Source organism: Acartia tonsa, chromosome 8 (genome assembly GCF_053477335.1).
Source record: "Acartia tonsa isolate MP-2025a chromosome 8, ASM5347733v1, whole genome shotgun sequence".
NCBI lineage: Eukaryota > Metazoa > Arthropoda > Copepoda > Calanoida > Acartiidae > Acartia > Acartia tonsa.
The window spans coordinates 40,782,662-40,804,425 of NC_137267.1; the positions used below are offsets into that span (position 1 = coordinate 40,782,662).

Below are 21,764 nucleotides of genomic sequence, written 5' to 3' on the forward strand. Positions count from 1 at the left end.
TTTGTTTTTGTTCGGCAGATACGTATTATTGTTCTGGCCTTTGTTAATATTTTTCTTATTTCAGTTATTACAATTTTGATGATCGGATGAAGTTCAGCGGACAGTACAAGTTTATGAAATCTGAAAATGTTCCATGTGGACGAACTACTTTTAATTCTAGCTCAGGTAAGAAAAGTTTCATGAGGTTAGGTTAGGTTGTTATAGGCCCAGTTATAGATAAATGGGGGTAAAGTGGTGTTGGCCACCTCAAAATTTTAAAAATATATTAGATTACCCCCTCAAACCCTTGAAACACCTTATATTAAAGAATAAGCTTATAGTGCCTAATCAAAATGACGACATAAAATTCAAATGACCTTTCCACGACATCCCTCCATAAGGAGCGATTCTTCGTATTTTTCAAAGTAGCTTTTCTCCTATTTCTAGCCCCTGCGGGGGGCTCTAACCCTGCGGGGCCGATTACCTAACCCTGTGGGGCACTCACCTAACACAATATAACCTAACCTAACCTAAAATAACCAATAAAAAGCCATTTTAAAAATACGACGAATCGCTCCTTATGGAGGGATGTCGTGGAAAGGACTATACCCCAAATGACCAATGAAAGGCCAGTATACATTGTAATTGACTGAAATATATGTATCATTAATCATTTGAACTGTATGACGTCATTTTTATTAGAATCTATATGAGCTGCTTCTGCATTACCGCAATTAAAATAAAAAGCACAGACTTTCCTGGGACCAGTAGTGAAAACGTAGGCTCTTCCTTTATGCATAAAGATCTTCTAAAATTTTACCTGTTCCAATCCTTATATAAAATTAACAGGATGTCTATCTCACTAATTACTGAACTGAAATGGTTCTACATTACAGTGTAGCTTTGCATAGGTCCTGGGAAGGTTTATAATCATTTTTGGATAGGATACTCCCCCCCCCCCTAGGTTGGCTGGTTTGTTTATCGTATAATTAAGAATTTGTCGTAGGCTAATAAAAGTTTATTTCCCTTACTTATTACGTACATACATATATGAAATAGTGGTATACACAGAAATTCACCAGAAGGGGTGAAAAAGGGAAAGTTAGGCCTTCATAATTTCAAATTTGAGGTGGGTGTTACTGTTGATACCCCCTACAGTACGCCACTAAATAAAAATATATAAAAAATACAAATGTACAAAGATTCAAGATTTATCAAAAAAAGAATATCTTGAAGCTACGAGCTTTATTCCATATAATAATACTTTTAAATTTAATAAATGAAAAGTAGGTTGAATGTAAATTCAATGAATAACAGAGAATCAGGAATTTAGAGGGATAAGACAATGGCCAATAATTTGATAATTATGATACACAAACTTATAATTAGTGATTGAAACAATTGGACACTAGTCTAAATGAACCAACCAATCAAAATTCCATGAGCTCCCAAAGTTATCAAGGAATAAGATAAAGTTAATATAAAACTTTGGGGACTAGTGTAATTTACATCCCAATATCTCCTCCCTCCCTGACAAAGAATACATTACTAATATTGAGAGGATCACACATGAATTTATCACATAAAGGCATATTAGTGAAAGGTACAAAGAGATTTTATATTTGTCTTAGAAATTCATGAATTTTATAGGTAATATAATATTCTGATATATTTTCTTAAGGTTAAGTACTACTTAGATATATAACAGTATGTATATTATATCAAATAACTCCCTAGGTTAGCCTAAAATTGATACTTTGCGAATTTAGTTATTTATGTATATTGCCTGTAAAAAATATACAGTATCTTTTTAAATTTTTTCTTTTTAAATCTTTAAATTAAATTGAAGCTTTGAAACCATCCGGTATTAAAAGCAACCAAAATTAAACATCTTATCCCATACCGGTAAGATCTGAAAAAAAGAGAGAAAAAATAAACTATCGAGTAGATTTGATGAATCGTTGTTTGATTAAGTGTCATGTGCAATCAAGTTTTAAATTACAATGGTCACGTTTCAATGAAATAAAATTCTAAATAAATTGCATTTGAATGTTGAAACTTTTATAAAACTGCCTCTGTTGTATATACAGGGTGTTTCACTTAAAATTGCTCCAAGTTTTACGTATGTATAAATGCATAGATTATTTTAAAACTTTCCAAAGTTGAAAATCAACAAAAGTCTATACTTTGATAGTTTATTATAGTCGTCCGTCAGTAGGTTAAGCTATGGAAAAATTTGATTTTTTCGGATGCTATTTAAAATAGATTTTTAAAGAGATAAAGGAACATTTTTCGATATTGTAGCCTTTACAAAGACATCCAAGCTTGTTTGAGGTGGGTAAAATGAGGAAACCAGTAATAGTGTCAGACTGATTATGACGTAAAAAAAAAATTAGCCAATGAGAGGCCATTATTGACCAATGGTAAAATTTATAGTGGCCTCTCATTGACTAATTATTTTTTTACGTCATAATCAGTCCGACACTTTTACTGGGTTCTAAAATGAGGGGTTTAAAAGGTCTTAAAGGGTAATTTAATGTATTTTTTTTTATTTTTAGGGGGATAGAATGAGAGGTTTGAAGGGAGTATGTACTATGTAACCCCCCCCCCCCCTTGGATATCTATGACCCTGTAAATATATTTTCAAGTTCAAATAAACCAGAAATGTATAATATACTGAGATCAAAGTAAATAACTCAAATTCCTACTCAAATCATCCACAGGGAGAGATATTCAGTTGTTAAAATATTTTCAGTATGGCAACGAATTCGATTAATATCCACTGAATTAGAACCGGTTCTTATCCCTACTGACAAATCATGTATAGCATCATTTTACAGAAAATTTTTCACAAATATTAAAATAAATATCATAAAATTAATACCATTTTTATTTGACCGGGGCTTCGGCCCCTCAGTGGTAACACAGTTGGATTTTATCCTATACTTTTTTATTTTAATATCCGCAGAAAACTGTCTATAATACAATGCGATAAATAACTATTCCAATATAACAGCGAATCCGATTAATTTTCTTTGACACTTTGAAAAATCATGCCTTGTATATGTATTATAGATAATTATGTTTTGTTGGTCCGGTCCTTCAGCCCCATGGAACAAAAATAACTAGAATGTAGTAATAATTATTCATTTTATTATCCACTAAAAACTGTCATAAATAACTCTCATTTGTAAAGTCTATGAGAATAATACCTTCATTACTAAAGCAATAATCATTTTAGATATAAAGCTGCCTTGTTATTTAATTTTTTTTTGGTGGGGGGAGGTTAATGAGTAAGGTAAAACAGTTGCCATCTAATATTAGGGTAAGCTATAAGTTCTTAAAAGCAGAGGAAATCTTCACAAATAATTTTTAAATCATATCTTTTAGAGCAGTAAATTATTATAGTAAAAGTAAATTATTGAATAAATCCAAATTGTTCTGGGTAGCTTCTGATTAATTAATTAAAAATATTTCATATAGCAGCCTGGCAAGTCTTATTCTATTTAAAGGACGTACAGACGATTTGAGTTACAGGGTAACTTGACTATTTCAATTATATGTAATTAAAGAAAACATGAATAAATGGATTAAAATTTAAAAGAGGGTTATTTCGTAAAGTTGAATATTAGGTTATCGTCAAATGCTCTTATTGAGTCAAAGTGTTCTTAATTATAACAAAATGTATTTTTTTTATGAGAACTTTTTTGAAAGCAATTTTACCCCACTTAAAGATATCAGAATTTAATGATTAATGGCTTATTTTCTCTGTTTTTTAATGCAATTGATAAAACAAACAAAAAATATTACAGTTTTTGTTTAAAAAGTACAGTAAAATGTAAAATTAAAAACTTAGGTGTCAACATCTAAAAATGTTTTTAGCGCATTTTTCTTATGTTCAAATCTTCTACCTTTTGCAAGAATGGCTACAAAATGTTGAGATATAGAGCTAAAAATTAATACAGATACTATTGGGGACATGTACTAGAATATGTCAAAGTTTGAAGGCCATATCTCAATCAGGGAGGGAGTACTGGTCCCCCAAAGTCAAAACTGAAAATCCAATTTTTTTCTTGCAAAGGGTAGATGATTGTAAACCCATTTTTAGATGTTGTCACCTAAGTTTTGAATTTTAGAAAATTTTTTGCACTTTTTAATAAAAAAACTGAATTTTTTTTTAATGTTCCATTAATTGCATTAAAAAATGAAGAAAATAAGCCATTAATCAATAAATTCTGATAACTATAAGTGGGGTAAAATTGCTTTCAAAAAAGTTCTCATAAAAAAAAACACTGTATATGGTCCATAATTAAGAACAGTTTAATTTAATAAGATCATTGACTTTAAACCCAACACCCAAATTTAAGAAGAAAAAAACCTCTTTGTAAATAGTAATCCATATCCCTAACAAACATACCATACATTTTATACATACCATTCATTTATTTGATACTCAGGTTTCTCTTTCAAAATACATACATTAAACATATTACAATTTCAAAATCACAAAATTCATTTCTAATTAAATATTGTACAAACAAATAATTACAAAATACAATTCAAAAGGAAATTTTAACAAAGGTATTTACTTTATCATTTACATAACTCCTAATGTCCTCAATGAAAATACCCCACTTTAGCAGAAACTAATTCCTTTTTCAGAAAGCTGAATAAGTATACGTAAATATTATGTGAAAAATTGTCGTTAATATAGGTACATCCAGAAGAAGGGGGGGGATGGGTAAAGGTTTTGGATAGGGGGGGGGGAGTCATTATTTCAGCCAGCTACAAGTTTATGTGAGTGAATGATAATCTGGTGTAAGAACCAAGCGCGATCGTGGCTCAACACGTAGCGAATCTGTTTGTCGACGGGAGGTGATGTGTTCGAATCTCGGCCTGACAACGCGTCAAAGAAGTTAAAAATGGTTCCTACTGCTGCTATGTCAGGTGCGCGACATAAATAGTAAGAGTAATGGGAATGCCTTGGTCCATAAACAGGCGCAACTTTCTACAATGCACAGTTAGGACTTCTCAGACAAAGGTCGTGCAATCAAAGGGTTGGTTGTCTGATGGATATTACGTAACCTAATATCCTGGGGTGTTATAGTATATAGTATCGCATCCCATTACACGTGGATTATCTAGTTGATCACGGCGGAGAATCACGCCCTTACAAGGTAATGGTAAAAAAACACGTTGGACAAGGGACACTAAGTTTAACTGTAGAGAAGCTTCGCTTCAATCCCCAAGAACACAGAAGTTATAAAAGTTTATTTATACACAATTAAAACAATACTAAATTCAATATCTAAATAATTAGAATGGGTTAAAAAGGATAAAATAGATTCCTTACGATTTCGAATTAAGAAGTTATTCTTATGATTTATCTAAACAGATTTGATACAAGAACATGTGGCGCATAGTTACTCTACAAGTAAGTCTCTCTGTTTTGCTTCAACTAGAAAAATCGACACATAGACAAATTGTAGCCATATATATTGAACATGAATTTGGTTTTAATTTGTATTTAATGCCTCTGAATTAACCAACCAAATTCTACCATTGAAATTAAACAAGTTTGTCTAAAACTATGTAAATTCGGGAAGGGATAAATTAATACAAGAACAATAAATGTATAAGAATAGATGTTTAATGCAGACAACTACCTGGCCCATATAGTGTAGTTCCTTTTTGTCTGCTTACAAATTACTTTCTGTTATTTTGTTGGGACTCGACTGTGGTTTATATTTCTGACGCTATTAGCTGATTTCAAAGACCCAATACAAAATTAAGTCCCCGCCCTATAGACACAGCCACATATAGCTCATGCCCCCTCTATTTTTTTTACTTAAATACAATGACCATAATTTCTTTACCAAATTATTATAACAGGAATTCTGTTTTTGGTAGTTTGAACTTTACATTCCATAGTTTAAGAGAAAAATTTATTTATATTTCATTAACCATAGACTACGTGTCGGTGAGACGATAAAATTATTATCCATTATACCATTCCTATTTAGCTTTGGAATGAGTGTGTGAATTTGTGTAACCAGATTTCTCATTAGGCCTAAACATATAATTTCGTGGTGTACATTAATTTCCGCTTATGTACAGGTATCTAAAGGAATAAAACAATTGCTGATAAATTGATGTACATATCCAATGATGATACACAAAATTACCCCTTTTGTAGGTTACAATTAGTTGTTAAAACGTTTGGTCACTCAACTAAATGACACAACCAATCATAATTTAATAAAAGTTCTAAGGTTGTTAAGCCAACGAAAAAGAAAACATTAATATAAAACTTTGGGGACTAGTGTGATAAACGGCCCAATGTCCCCTCCCTCCCTGGCTATTGTGTCTATTAGCAAATAAGAAGCACAAAAAATATGCACATGTAATTATTTGCAGAAGTGGATGAGCACCAACTTTGTTCAGAACCTAAACTAAACACTTTCACTGTGCTGTGAAGGTCAAATCAGGGAGGGAGGGGACATTTGGCTGGTTATTACACTAGTCGTAGTCCCCAAAGTTTTATAATAACATTTTCTTATCGTTGGCTTGACAACTTTAGTGACTTTGATTTTATTTTGATTGGTTGGTTCAGTAAGTTGAGTGTACAAACGTTTCAACCTCTAATTGTTATCTAAATGAGGGATACTTTTGTGTATCATAATTTGCAATGTTCAATAATTTATCGGCCATTGTCTTATACCTATAGATCCAAATAGTCAAATACATATAGCGTCTAATAGATTAATTTAAAGAACATTCCACAACTATAGAAAAGCTTTGCCTTTAATCAACAATTAGTAAACTTTGGATAGAATTAATATTATAACTAGAACAAGGTTTCATACAGGCATATATTATTTCAATGTTCAGTTATGTATATCATTAGAAAAGTAACAGGATGTCTATTTATCTAGGTGTGTATGTCTGCCTGTAGCAATGGATCTTGCTAACATTTACAGTGAAACTTCTTATAGGTCCTAGAATGGATACTTTTGGGAAGATACCTCTTCTCTCCTAGGAGGAATCGCACCTTGATACTCCCCCCCCCCCCCCCACCCTTAAACAGAAAAAGTTACAAATGGTCGAGTCCCTATTTTATTATTTAAAATAATAAGATGTGTATCTTTCTGCGTGTTTTTGTATACTTAAAACAAAATTAACCTAGCCTTTATAGAAATGTTGTTAAAATTGCTTCAAGTTATTTATCAATATATTTCAGGTAACTTGGAGCGGCCATTCAAGGGTCAGGTAGACCTTCCCTGGCACGAGGACTGTACGTACAGGATTGAACCAGCCCCCCACAGGATTCTCACTCTGGAGGTGTCAGCGTTGGACGCGGCTAAAGGTAAATCAACTATTAGGGAGAAGAAAAGGTTGTTGATTGATTTAACCATCAGTGTACACTCCCTTCCTCAATTTAAAAAAAGTATAGTAACGATTTCTAACATCTTCTTTCTCAGGGAGAGAGAGGACATTGGTCTCTAAATTACATTGGCACCCAAAGTTTAATCGCTTAGTTACCTCAAAACTCTGAGTGTTTCATTGAATTTTGATTCCATACTTGAGATTTTACACTCATTTTAATCCATGAGTGTAATCATCAAGATAGGTAAATTTTGATAATCATGATTGAGGGTGTATATCATTTTGTCGTCAATTGTCGTTTCCCCTAAGATCGTCCTTGTTCTTTAGATTGTCCACTCTTAAACATGAGATATAAAGAGGCTTACTTTTAACACTCGGAAAAAGCATTAAACCTGTTATAGATAACTTTGAACTAGACACACATACATACATCTAGATGCAAGTTTACAGGATACTTTACTATTATTTGACAAACATTATGTTTACTGAATATGTCATAAGATTTCAGTATTACTGTATATTAAGTTTGTTTTTCTTAATATTATTGGGCCAAATCCCGTTAAATTTACTTGGCTAGACTAGAGTTTTCTAGGCCTTACAAAAATAAAAGGATTATACAAGGTTTTGAAAACCCAATTCAACGCTAAATTAATAACATTTTATTTGTTAATCCTACAGATTTTTCAACTTGAAATTGTAAAGTTTAAATATTTATAATGTTTAGATAACTGAAAACTATTTTAATATTTGCTTTAAAAAACACTTTTTGTATCTTCTTGGTTATATAAAATTGTGTAGCCGGAAATAGCCTTGGGATGTTTGTCTAAAACCCAATCCAATGTTTTAATATTTAGGGTTGTTACAAAATTCTAATTGTGGTAGATAGTAAATAGTATTAAATCTTGATTGGTTGGTGCAAATAAGCACTAAACAAACCATATTACCACTAATTGTGTTTACCATAATTGGGGGTGTACGTTGATTTATCGTCCATTGTCTTTCCCCTCAAGATAAGGTCAAATATTATTTAATCCAGTATATTATCTCATTCGTTATAAATTTTAAAACCAACAAATAATTTTGTTTGTTTTTAATAAAATAATTTAATATTTTAACTATACAGTTCATCACCAAATATCAGGGAGGGAACAATTGCAGTTAAATTAATCTTCAATCCGTTATTTTTCATCAAATATCTTGTATCTTTAGGGATAAGCCAATAAACGATAAATTGATATGACACCACCAATTCACACACCAATAAATTTAGCAAAAGTACACAAGACTCTAAGTCAACGATTGAGATAAGAGATTTATAAAACTTTGGGTAACAATTTTACTTTGGGTAATTTACAGTCCATTGTCCCCTTCTCTCCCCCTGGTTAATATAGAAATACAAACATTGGAAAACTTTAAAATGTTTGGCCCAAATGCTTACAAACAAAATGGTGGGCATATAAAACAAAGAAACAAACTTATTTTTATCTTTAAAAGTTTAAGAACTTTTATTAAACAGAACATAATGTACATAGATCAAATTTTACCTATTTAAAGTGCATGATTATGTATAACTATCATAAAGAAAACCAACCCTTTGACTGCATGACATGTGTATGAAAGTGAACTGTAATGGGTTTTTTTTATAGAAAGTGATCGGGTGGGGGGGGGGAATTTTTTTTGCTCGACTGTGTTCTTTGAGTGAAACCTACTGATAATAAGTTGCGCCTTAATAGACTAAGGCAAATTCCCATTCTTACCTTACTCGGTATAAGCAAGTTTTGGTGACAATAAGCTTGTAAGTGTCACATTTTATATGTAAAATGGATTAATCCAATAATTTCTTATTGGAAAAATCAGTTATTTATATTTATTATAATTGGAAATAAAAAGGATTTGAAAGAAGGAATAAATAAGATTGGTTGATCCCAAAAAAATGTTTAACTCAATGAGAGGCAAAAGTTTTAGGGGAGGGGAGGTTTAAAACGCTCCCTCCCTGGATAGGGTTAAATGGATTTGTAAAAATCATTTGCATCAACAACCCCCAAAAAGTTTATCTCTGGATTTAAAAAATATAGATCCACTAAGAAATTCATCTTTAAAAACCATCATGTTTGGAAACTAAAGGCAAGTGGTGATGCAACTTAGATACAAAAACTCAGCAAAGAAATGATGCTTGAAATATATTTTTTTTAAATCAGTGTTAGAATGTGCGACTACAAGCTTACAACTACTTTGTCCAAATTGAGTCACAAACTATGTTTATATAGAATGCAATATGCTCAAGCAAAACTGTAAAATAGGGAGAGTACCCTGTAAGAGCTAAAATTAAAGGAGGTGGGTGGTGTTTTGATGCTCAAGAAAAAGGTCTGATTGAAAGCACCTACATTTTGCCTAAATGTATGCAATGAGGTGTCTATATGTGTCCAATAAGATTGTAATTTCTATGAACTTTTTAAGACTATTAAACAATCAATAGCGTCCGAAATCTTTGCTTCAATGGTTAAATCTTCAAATCTCGTTAAAAATAAACAATACAAGTAGTAAGATATAAAACTTTATTATACATAAAATTTAAAATAATAAAATTACTACTGATAAAGGCATAAAACAAATATTAGGTAGGAGGGCTTGGTCTTGCTTTTTCTTTTTCCTGAGTTTTGATTAAACACGTCCTTGGTATCTTGACGGTTAAAAACCTAAAAATTGTAGAAGTAAAATCTTTTCATGTTTAAAGCATTTAACTTCAAGACACAAAATAAAATGAAACAAGGATGACAACATCCACAAGTAGCAAAGCCCAAAATTATAAATACAGATGTACAAATCAAACTACAAAAGCTTATAAAGTGTTTAAGTATCAAGGATGCCCCTGCCCTCCCCATTAATAAGCAGATACTCACTTTGTCAGGTATTCATGCTTGTACGTTGTAGGTGGCAAGATCTGGCAAGGCCTCACGGCTCTCTGGTGGCAGGATCTGGAGCAGGTTCACCAGGTCCTTAGCGATGATATCACGTTGAGTGGCTACTCTTTCCAAGGAAGCGTATTCAGACTGGATAATATTGGCATCATAGGACGTATCTAAAGTCCTAACAGCTCCCTGACACAAGGAAATTAAATAAGGATACTTTCCTTGTATCTCCCCCAGCTGTAGTTCAGCTTCCCGCAGCTCCACCCTACGCAAACGGCTGGATCGAGCCTCACCAAGTATAGCTGCCACCGAGTGATCTATCCGATTGACAGCCTCCTCACAGTGTGTTAGGTCACCACACACCTCCTTAATCTTAGCTATTAAGCTGCAGAGAACCCGGGACTTATCAAGGTCCCCAACAGTAGGGTCAGTAAGGCTCTTAAACTCATCTAAATTGACAGGCTTATAATCAATGTCACCAACCTCAGTACAGACAGCCTGCGGCCGCTGTTGACTATTAATATATTTCAAATAGCCACAGACAATAGTTTCACGGCTGCGAATAGCGCGCTCCCTTTGGCTAAGGCTCCGCCTCAGAGCCCGCCCGTCAGACAGCAACTGCTCTATATATTGGAGACCCTGATGGCTTTGGTCCCGCCAGAACTCTAGTTCAGCGGTCAGGCGGCGGATATTCTTACCATACTTCAGCCTAGAGGACTCAGCTGTTACAAGGCCTCTCACCCGCAGGCAGGAGCCGCGAAACTTTGCCTGCTGAAACTCTATACTGGACCTATAGAGTTCAGCTTCATACTTATCAGCTTGGTAACGGCAGACAGCTCCTAGAATAACATCAACTTATAAAGAGTTGTCACTATTCTCTAGGTAAGCGACTGTCCGTCTGTCTGTCAGTCCTCCAATCTATAGTATTCCACTCTATATAAGCATCAGTAAGTATAATCCATGTCTGTCTGTCTGTCTGTCAGTATACTACAGCTACCATTGTCTATACCTGAAAGTTCCGACATTGCTTTCAATCTTGGTGTACCAACCAATCTCACACAGGGAAAGCTGGGACTTGATACTTAATAATATATAATTATAAACACATAAGAAATACATGCATTTAAATCCCACAGCAGGGATTCTACGGGATAAGACATTTACAATCAAAATTATAAACATTTACCTTGTGTCCATATCAGGGATCACAAGGGATAAGACATTTGCAATCAAAATTATAAACATTTACCTTGTGTCCATATCAGGGATCACAAGGGATAAGACATTTGCAATCAAAGTTATAAACATTTACCTTGTGTCCATATCAGGGATCACAAGGGATAAGACAATAAATAAAAAAGGCAAGTAAATTCAATATAATAAATTACTTCCTTAGATATAGATTAATTTTCGCCAGTAAACATGGGTTGGTTTTAGGCTATTTTAATCGTAATAAGTTACAAATAATAAATTAAAGACTTACATATGCACAAATAATTTCACTAAAAGAACACAGCAAGATAAAATGTATGGAATATATATAGAGTAGCTCCTCCTCCTACGGTGGTAAAATAAACACTGATAAATTCTATCAATTTGTTACCCCTTATATAACTTTTGACCCTTGGCGGGAATGTTGTTTTGTACGCTAAACTGGTTTTTTCCTCCCGTACCTTTCTTCATCAGGGAACAAAGGACGGGTAAATCCATACTTTATTTTCGTCTTTTTAAGTATATTTTCACAATGGATTTAAATTATACATTTAGATTTTACACTCCCGGCAAGAAAGGGTTCATTGTGAAAATGTACACAGCGCACATTTAGCCAGTGATCCCAGTTTGTTCACTTTTACGCGACTTATGAATTGCATTTCATGTTTCTTAGCCGCTTCACAGGATCTACTCAGTCTAGGCGGAAAATACATTTCCTCCTCCAGTCTCAAAGGCGCCAATGTTCGGACTGACCTTGTGGTTGTGCGAAACTTATTTTCGCCAGCATTTTTATACTCGATATCAGCTGATCTAATAATACCATCCTTGGACTTATGTGTCTGTATAACTCTACCAATCCGATATGGTGTTTTTCCTACAGCTGCATCTTTTCCTCCCTTTTTCATGATTACTATCATTCCAGGAGCGATATCTGGGTTACCTTTGGTCCATTTCTGCCCACTAGGAATCAGATTGACAATCCATTCTGTGTCCCATACCTTCCACCAGGCATCATACACAGAGTTTAGTTGATCTAATAATCTTTGGGGTCGGGCTACCTCAACAAGTCCCTGTGGGGCTCTACTGATATTTCTACCAAGGATTAGTCTGGCAGGGGTTAACAGATCCAGGTTGTCTAGGTCCTGATACCTTGTCCCTAATCCTATGGGTAAGGAGTTTAACTCAGCTGATATGTATGCAAAGGCTGTTGCATAGCTAACTATGTCTAGTTTAAGACCTCTGAACAGCACATCAAACAGCTTTCGAATCTCTTTGATAGATCTTTCTACTTGTCCCTGGGCTTCATGGGAACCGGTTGGGCAGATTGTATACTCAATTCCAACTCCATATCTACCATTTATCCCTTTTGCCAGGTCAGTAAATGAGATCTTAGCTTTCTTACAAGCAGCTACCAGCTGGCTTCCTTGGTCAATTAGCAGCTGTCCAGGGTGCGCAAATCTACTTATGAAGCGTGTATAGGCCTGCAGGAATGCTTCAGTATCATATTTCTGCATAATCTCTACCCATACAGCCATAGAAGCTGTGCACTTGAACACAACTCCATAAATTTGAACTACAGCTCTATGGTTGTGCTCACAATGTGCCTCGAATGGTCCAAATAAGTCTACCTGGGTAAGGTAGAATGCAGGTGCTGGATACAATCTATTCTCATGGGTTCGACCCATCTCAGCTTGTATCATCCGTGCTTTGTAGCGGTTGCAGTAGTGGCAGGTTTTCCTCACTTCTATAGCTAGGGCTCTCCCATGGAGTATATAAGCTATCTCCAAGCTACGCCGAAGGGTAGCTGCAGCTGTTCCATGATGTGTTAAAGTCTCATGGGAATACCTCATGATACTTCTAGCTACTTGTGATTCTTTGCTAATAACAGGGTTACTGAAAGTTCTAGGTAAGAGATCCATAGCTGCGCCTGCAAGGCTGTCTTCCTTGCTGCAGTCTAATATTCTACCTGTGTAGTAGAATATATCTCCATCCCATGCTCCAAGATTTTCCCATTGCTTCTTATCTACTGTTTCCTTCAGCTCTCTTGATGTACGAGAAAATATGTATTGTTTAGCAGTTTTGTTCTCGTCTCCGTTTAGGACTGGTACAATGGTGCCGTTCACTACAGGGAATCCTTTAGGGTTCTCTGCTCCTTTCTTGTAGGTTTTCCATATTTCTCCACATCTTATCAGAACTTCTAGGGCACGTAGCAGCTTATCCCATGGCTTATCTGCTGGGTTTATTATAAATTCATATATTTGTATAGCAGTGTTAGCTCTCTGGATTGTGGAGTACAGGATTAATCCTCTATTCTCCATATTCCTAATCTCCATGCAAGCTTCTCTTTTTTCTTCAGCTGTCAGCCTTATTTCTTCTATCCCTTGCAGTGGCATATCTTCTCTTTTCCCTTTCATCCATGCTTTTCCTGTCAACCAGTCACTTTTACCTGTAATCTCTTCAACAGCTACTCTTCTTGTCCCGATGTCGGCTGGGTTTTCAATTCCAGGTACAAAGAACCAGTTCTCCAGTTTGCTTAGCCTCCTTATCTCAATGACTCCATTTCTAACAGCTGTCTGCAGCGGTCTTTGATCCTGATGGATCCAATGGAGGACAATAGAGGAATCTATACAATAGATGGTATCCTCTATAAGATCTGGGAAATTGGCTGCTATTATTTGGGTCAATGTGGCAGACATGACAGCTGCAGTTAGTTCTCCTCTGGGAATGGTTAATTTGTGGACTAGTTTGCTTTTAGCAGCTATTAGATTAACAACTACTTCTCCATTCTCCAGCTGGGTCCTAGCATATACTGCTGCTACAGCTACTTCTTGGCTTGCATCTGAGGTTGCTATCAGTTGGATTTTTCCTTTCTGGCTGGCTCCAGGACAGGCATCCCTTGGTACTCTCAATGCTGCTAAGCCTTGTACCCTCTCCAGGTTCTGTACCCAAGTATCTAGGAGCTCTTCTGGTAGCATCTCATCCCACCCTGGGTGGAGTTTGCAGATATTGCTCATATCTACCTTTAACCATGAGGTAACTGGTACTCCCAACCCAAGGGGGTCAAACACGCTGGCTACCTGGCCGGCAACCACTCTCTTGGTGAAATTTTTGGATAGCTCCAGTTTTAGGTCTCCATCCACTGGGGGGGGTCTCACTCCCCTCTTTGCTTTTCCCAGGGCTATAGGTTTTACATCCAAGGCTAGTGTATCTTCTTCTGGTCTCCAGATATATCCAACTAAACCTACAGTCTCACCGTCAACAGACACTTTTTCTCCTGGAGCATAGCCACTCTTAGTGATAGCTTTGACTGTCATGGATCCGACATCCAAGGCTTCGGTCAAGCCTATTGCTGTCTTGTCTCTCTCTTCTACACTTAGGTGGCTAGAAAAGATATCATCCATGTATGCTTTCTTTGATAATGCCTCTGCACCTAGAGCCATTACCCCTCCCGCCTCTCGGGCAAACTTAACTATAGCATCAAAAGCAGCTATAGTTAAGTTTCCACTGGGGCGTACACCGTAGATTAATGTCACAATGATCATGACAATAGCTCTGGACACATCATCCAGGCTGGGGTTCCACAGGTATTTTTGAAATTTGTAGTAGTCAGGATGCAGTTTGACAGCATTATATGCCATAGAAACATCTGCTGCAAAAGCTGCCGTTCCACACCTAAACTGTATCAATAAGTGTAATAACCTGGCTAGGACATTTGCTCCTTTGGCCAGGATTTCATTCAAGGATTCTCCACCTGGGCACTTAGCACTCGCATCAAACACTATGCGGCAGGGGGTAGATAAGCTTCCTTCATTGTATACCACTCTCCATGGTATGTAGTAACCACTTCCCAGGACATCCTTCTGGAGCTTTTCAGGTAAGTCTGTTACAGGTATAACATAGTGTTTATCAGCTAATTTTGCGTGTGCTTTCTCAATATCCTCTTTCATGCCTGGTTTCTTTGCTATTTGGTTTAGCTGGCTCTGGAGGATCTTTTCAGCTACCTTCCGGTTATCTGTTAGTTTCATCTTTGGGTTAAAGATGAATGGCAGCTTTGAGTACACAGCTTTTTCACTGACTTTTAGCTCAACTGAATTCTCTATCAGCTCTTGTTCTGTTTCTTCCTGTAACGACTTCAATTCCAGTTCCTCTCCCTTCTTACACTTTCCACAGTTACGGCATTGTACACAACGGTACTGTATTAGGGATCCAATATCGTCTTCCATCTGGAAGTCTCTCATTGACCGGACAGCAAGCTTGAAGCACATAGCTGCTGGCTTATTCTCGTACTCTGGGAGGTCCTGCTCACATTCTGTCCACGTGGTTGTCTCATACCATTCATGGTCACATGGATCATCACTAATGAATGTGGGGATATCAGGGCCTCTCAACGCTCTGTCTGTAGCAACAACAGCTCTTATCTCAGCTGCCAAGTACTGACTTGCACCCATTGTGCTAACAGCTGTGCGAGTTCTTTCCCAAGCTGGCTGCGGACCGCCAATTATTCCCATCTGGTTAGATGGACAGTGGAGTTTAGACTTGAACAATGTCAAGCCTGAAGGTAGGGTTAGGACTGGGGTGGGATGAAAAGCCAGGTATTTGATCCCAAACATAACATCCACCTCCCGCCCCCCAACCTTCTTAGGGGGGGTTGGGAGGGATTTAATCTCCATCCCTTGTTCCATGGCACCTTTACACAGTGCATTCCATGCCTTTTTCAGTTCCCAAACAGGAAATGGTACTGAAATTGTATCCATTTGTAGCATTGTAAACTCTGTACTGTTTCCATCTGTGGTTTTTAGTGAGAAACTGGCGTCCCCATACTTATTCCAGATTGTTCTTCCACCTGCAACAGTCAAAGGGATAGGACCGTTTCCTAGAGGTTTAGCTCCCAAAGCCTCCACAGCTGTCGTACTAACAGCTCCAATGCTACAGCCGCTGTCGTAAAAGATCTGTAACTCCCGGCCAGCTTTGGTTGTTATCGTATGGATCATGTATATAGGAGGTGTGTCTTCATCAGAAGTGGCGCCGGAATATATGTTCTGGGATCCCTGTTGAGTAATAAAAAATTTGTATTTTTTATCACTGGGGAGGGTTTTTAAAAACTTTTCATATTCTCCCGTATTTTCTTTAGAATGAAAACTGCATAGGAGGATATGCGTTTTTTTAAATTGTGGGTTCTCTCCACACTTCTTATGGCTACATATAAATTGGTTATTACAGTTAATTTGATGCTTTTCAAACCAATCTTTGCGTCTACCAGGGATATAAGCAGCGTCCATTCTGAGACAAATGTAGCAGGCTCCTACTTTACATAACATTCCCCACCTCCCTTTTGTCTCACATTCTTCAAATTTTTTGCACTCACTTAAATGAGTGTGTTGATTGTTACAATGTAGACATTTGATTAAGGTCGGTGCTCGTTTTTCTTGGTCAGGGATAGGTAAACTCATGTCAGGTTTAGGATAGGTTTTTAAGGGTTTGTTTCCTCTCTCTCTCTCTCTCTGTTCTCCCTGGGTGTGTTGGAATGCTCCCCGTTGGCTATCTTTTCCCTTTTTCTCAAACTGTTTAGGTTTTTCTGTAGGCTTGTGTCTGTCCTTCTTGTCACTGCCTGCGCCTGTAGTTTTTAGGGATTTAAAAACATCATCAGAATGGGACAATCCTGTCAGTGAGTGGTCCAACTGTAGAGTAGCTCTTTCACAAAGTGTGTTTAAAAACTGTACCAACCGCTGGGCTTTGGCTCTGCGGCTCATATCTAATTTGCCGTCTAATGCCATAGCATCAATGCACTGCTTGTCATAATCCTCTCTGTCTTTGTCAGTCATGTTTTTTATAACTGTAGAAAATATGCTGCTATTATCATAATCATCCCTGATATTATGGTTATCTGAGAGTTTTCTCAAAGCTACCAATTTATTATACAAGGACAAGAGCCAAGCTCTCCTTTCTAGTATACCTGTGGGGCACTTTCCAAGGTTTCCTATATCTCTCTCTTTGCCACAGAACAACAAATTAGGCTTTCCATACAGGCGATTTAAATTATCCATAGCTTCAGTAAAAGTTTCACTTGTGGTTACAACTTCTAAAGCCTGGCCGCTCAAACAGTCCGTCCGTAGCCGCAGCAGTTTATCTGGGTCACTATGCAGTCCTACTGTGCGGGTATATTCATTAAAGGATGACTTAAATGTAAAAAAGTCTGGTCCTTTTAAGAAATCGCCTTCAAACTTAGGAGGGGGGAGATTAATATTACCGCTTTTTATAGTAGATCCAGCTGGAATGCCTAACAACCTTCGTTTTTCCGCTACGCTTGCTGTAGCTAGCCTAGCGGCTCTATTAAGGTCATCTGTCACGTCATTCAGTCGCTCTACATGGGTTCGCATCCCACTCTTAGTAGCTATTTTAATTAAATCTTTTAGCTCAGCTAATAAATCTCTTCTCTCTCCCTTGCAGGACTCAAGTCTGGCCTCTATATCTATTATCTCTACATGAGATGTTGCAGGGACACTAGGGATTTGGTCAAAATGACCAGTGACAATTTCAGCTTCCTCTACAATACTGTCTGTCCGTCTTTCAACCCGTTCCATCTGAATTTCGTCAGCCACAGTTGAAGCAGCAGACACAGGTCTGCTGTTTAGTTGGGTGGGTGAAACACTTTTTCTCTCAGTAAGCTTGGGAAAAGCAGATTTTAAGTATTGCACATATTGTCTCTTGATATTAGACACTCCGTCCAATCCTTCAGGGAAAGCAGCTGCTAAAGATGGATCTACACAGATCATGACCTCCACGTCCGTCAATAAGTCCTTAGTTTTCTTAGCCTGATTAATTCGGTTCTCTATCTCCTGTATTGGTAAGGTATCCAAGTTATATCCTTCAAAATCGTCAGTCCAGTCAATCTTCGCTCTAACAACTACTGCAAGGGCAGAGTTCTTATCTGTCACAGCAGCTGAAGCCATGGCTGTAATGTAGTTTTTGAATTTCAGGGATAAAGGGCTCAGATTAGGATTTGCAAAGCTTTCACTATTAGTACAAAGGCTCGAACCAGCGCCGTCCTTCTGGTTTGTATGTACGGGATTCGGACCCGCGTCTGTATTGTCGTAGAATACGTCTGATTGTTCGCTCTCTAATGAAGTCAGATTCTCTCCACACGCTCTTAGTATCTCGCTGCAAGAGCTATCGTTAGGGGAAGCTGGCTCGCAGCTAGCATGGACCTGTGCTAGGACAGCAACAGTAGTGTGGGAGGGGCCTCCTTCTGAGCTTAGGTATCGGGATTTTTGTCCCCGAGTCTGTCTGTCAGTCTGGTTAATTACACTACTCTGTGGTTCAGGTGTGTGTTGGTCTGTTGGTCTGTAAGGGTCAGTCTCAAACTCTCCTAGACAGGTATATGTAAGAAATATGTTGAGGTCTCGTCTATATATCTCAAAACAAGGCTCCAACTTATTCAAGGGTAGACAATAACTCTCTCTGTAACTCGGTTAAGCACAGGGGTCTTGACTGACAGACATCCTGCTACTTTACTTTGGGTTAAAATAAAGAACACAGGAAAAAAAGTTTATTTTTTATATCACTCTCCGGATATACGGTTGTAGGTTTATTAGCCAAACTAGAATGGCTTACCATAAAGCTCACAGTAATCAGCTCGTGTGCTTGAGCGCAATGGTAGTCTGGAGGGGGGGGAGGTTGGGTTTATCACGTCCCTTGGGGCCTCGTAGCTATGGCCAACCAATGGTTCTTCAAGTCCGTCCCAGGATAATCCCCTTCTCTCTGGTTTTGTTTTGCTCGTTGTCCGTCCTCTCCGTGAGTAACCTTGGCCACCTCGACTTTTAGTCACTCTGTTTCGTAAAGTATAGACCGAGCGATTTATTTTCAACGGAGATTTATTAACCATTACTTTTAAGTTTCATAGGAAAGTATAAATATTTACTTCCCAAAGTTTTAAAAGTTTTTAACTGTAATTTCTATGAACTTTTTAAGACTATTAAACAATCAATAGCGTCCGAAATCTTTGCTTCAATGGTTAAATCTTCAAATCTCGTTAAAAATAAACAATACAAGTAGTAAGATATAAAACTTTATTATACATAAAATTTAAAATAATAAAATTACTACTGATAAAGGCATAAAACAAATATTAGGTAGGAGGGCTTGGTCTTGCTTTTTCTTTTTCCTGAGTTTTGATTAAACACGTCCTTGGTATCTTGACGGTTAAAAACCTAAAAATTGTAGAAGTAAAATCTTTTCATGTTTAAAGCATTTAACTTCAAGACACAAAATAAAATGAAACAAGGATGACAACATCCACAAGTAGCAAAGCCCAAAATTATAAATACAGATGTACAAATCAAACTACAAAAGCTTATAAAGTGTTTAAGTATCAAGGATGCCCCTGCCCTCCCCATTAATAAGCAGATACTCACTTTGTCAGGTATTCATGCTTGTACGTTGTAGGTGGCAAGATCTGGCAAGGCCTCACGGCTCTCTGGTGGCAGGATCTGGAGCAGGTTCACCAGGTCCTTAGCGATGATATCACGTTGAGTGGCTACTCTTTCCAAGGAAGCGTATTCAGACTGGATAATATTGGCATCATAGGACGTATCTAAAGTCCTAACAGCTCCCTGACACAAGGAAATTAAATAAGGATACTTTCCTTGTATCTCCCCCAGCTGTAGTTCAGCTTCCCGCAGCTCCACCCTACGCAAACGGCTGGATCGAGCCTCACCAAGTATAGCTGCCACCGAGTGATCTATCCGATTGACAGCCTCCTCACAGTGTGTTAGGTCACCACACACCTCCTTAATCTTAGCTATTAAGCTGCAGAGAACCCGGGACTTATCAAGGTCCCCAACAGTAGGGTCAGTAAGGCTCTTAAACTCATCTAAATTGACAGGCTTATAATCAATGTCACCAACCTCAGTACAGACAGCCTGCGGCCGCTGTTGACTATTAATATATTTCAAATAGCCACAGACAATAGTTTCACGGCTGCGAATAGCGCGCTCCCTTTGGCTAAGGCTCCGCCTCAGAGCCCGCCCGTCAGACAGCAACTGCTCTATATATTGGAGACCCTGATGGCTTTGGTCCCGCCAGAACTCTAGTTCAGCGGTCAGGCGGCGGATATTCTTACCATACTTCAGCCTAGAGGACTCAGCTGTTACAAGGCCTCTCACCCGCAGGCAGGAGCCGCGAAACTTTGCCTGCTGAAACTCTATACTGGACCTATAGAGTTCAGCTTCATACTTATCAGCTTGGTAACGGCAGACAGCTCCTAGAATAACATCAACTTATAAAGAGTTGTCACTATTCTCTAGGTAAGCGACTGTCCGTCTGTCTGTCAGTCCTCCAATCTATAGTATTCCACTCTATATAAGCATCAGTAAGTATAATCCATGTCTGTCTGTCTGTCTGTCAGTATACTACAGCTACCATTGTCTATACCTGAAAGTTCCGACATTGCTTTCAATCTTGGTGTACCAACCAATCTCACACAGGGAAAGCTGGGACTTGATACTTAATAATATATAATTATAAACACATAAGAAATACATGCATTTAAATCCCACAGCAGGGATTCTACGGGATAAGACATTTACAATCAAAATTATAAACATTTACCTTGTGTCCATATCAGGGATCACAAGGGATAAGACATTTGCAATCAAAATTATAAACATTTACCTTGTGTCCATATCAGGGATCACAAGGGATAAGACATTTGCAATCAAAGTTATAAACATTTACCTTGTGTCCATATCAGGGATCACAAGGGATAAGACAATAAATAAAAAAGGCAAGTAAATTCAATATAATAAATTACTTCCTTAGATATAGATTAATTTTCGCCAGTAAACATGGGTTGGTTTTAGGCTATTTTAATCGTAATAAGTTACAAATAATAAATTAAAGACTTACATATGCACAAATAATTTCACTAAAAGAACACAGCAAGATAAAATGTATGGAATATATATAGAGTAGCTCCTCCTCCTACGGTGGTAAAATAAACACTGATAAATTCTATCAATTTGTTACCCCTTATATAACTTTTGACCCTTGGCGGGAATGTTGTTTTGTACGCTAAACTGGTTTTTTCCTCCCGTACCTTTCTTCATCAGGGAACAAAGGACGGGTAAATCCATACTTTATTTTCGTCTTTTTAAGTATATTTTCACAATGGATTTAAATTATACATTTAGATTTTACAAAGATCTCACAAATGATTAGGGATATTAATTTATAAATTATAGGAAAGCTTTGTATTGGTCCTGCTCACTCTTGTTTATTGAC

General features: G+C 37.1%; 3 protein-coding genes across 3 annotated transcripts in view; 1 reads left to right on the forward strand and 2 right to left on the reverse strand.

The window, feature by feature from the left end:
* Positions 1–21,764, forward strand: part of LOC145326947 (uncharacterized) — a 41,494-nt gene that overhangs the window by 13,361 nt on the left and 6,369 nt on the right. Inside the window, exons 9-10 of the mRNA XM_080170396.1 lie at positions 65–165; positions 7,220–7,345. Coding sequence (XP_080026522.1) covers positions 87–165; positions 7,220–7,345 — 205 coding nt within the window. The 5' untranslated portion in view covers positions 65–86. The remainder of the gene's footprint in view (positions 1–64; positions 166–7,219; positions 7,346–21,764) is intronic.
* On the reverse strand, positions 9,907–11,857 carry LOC145326946 (uncharacterized). The gene is made up of 4 exons (XM_080170395.1): positions 11,758–11,857; positions 11,284–11,355; positions 10,266–11,113; positions 9,907–10,061 (listed from the first exon to the last, which is right to left on the reverse strand). The coding sequence occupies exons 2-3, from the start codon at positions 11,297–11,299 to the stop codon at positions 10,278–10,280; spliced, it is 852 nt and encodes a 283-aa protein (XP_080026521.1). The 5' UTR covers positions 11,300–11,355; positions 11,758–11,857; the 3' UTR covers positions 9,907–10,061; positions 10,266–10,277.
* Positions 12,063–20,896, reverse strand: LOC145326945 (uncharacterized). The gene is made up of 2 exons (XM_080170394.1): positions 19,898–20,896; positions 12,063–19,693 (listed from the first exon to the last, which is right to left on the reverse strand). The coding sequence occupies exon 2, from the start codon at positions 18,434–18,436 to the stop codon at positions 12,068–12,070; it is 6,369 nt and encodes a 2,122-aa protein (XP_080026520.1). The 5' UTR covers positions 18,437–19,693; positions 19,898–20,896; the 3' UTR covers positions 12,063–12,067.

Bases quoted from the DNA above. Each gene is read 5' to 3' on its own strand.
- LOC145326945 (XM_080170394.1), bottom strand. From the start codon at position 18,436: ATGGCTTCAGCTGCTGTGACAGATAAGAACTCTGCCCTTGCAGTAGTT.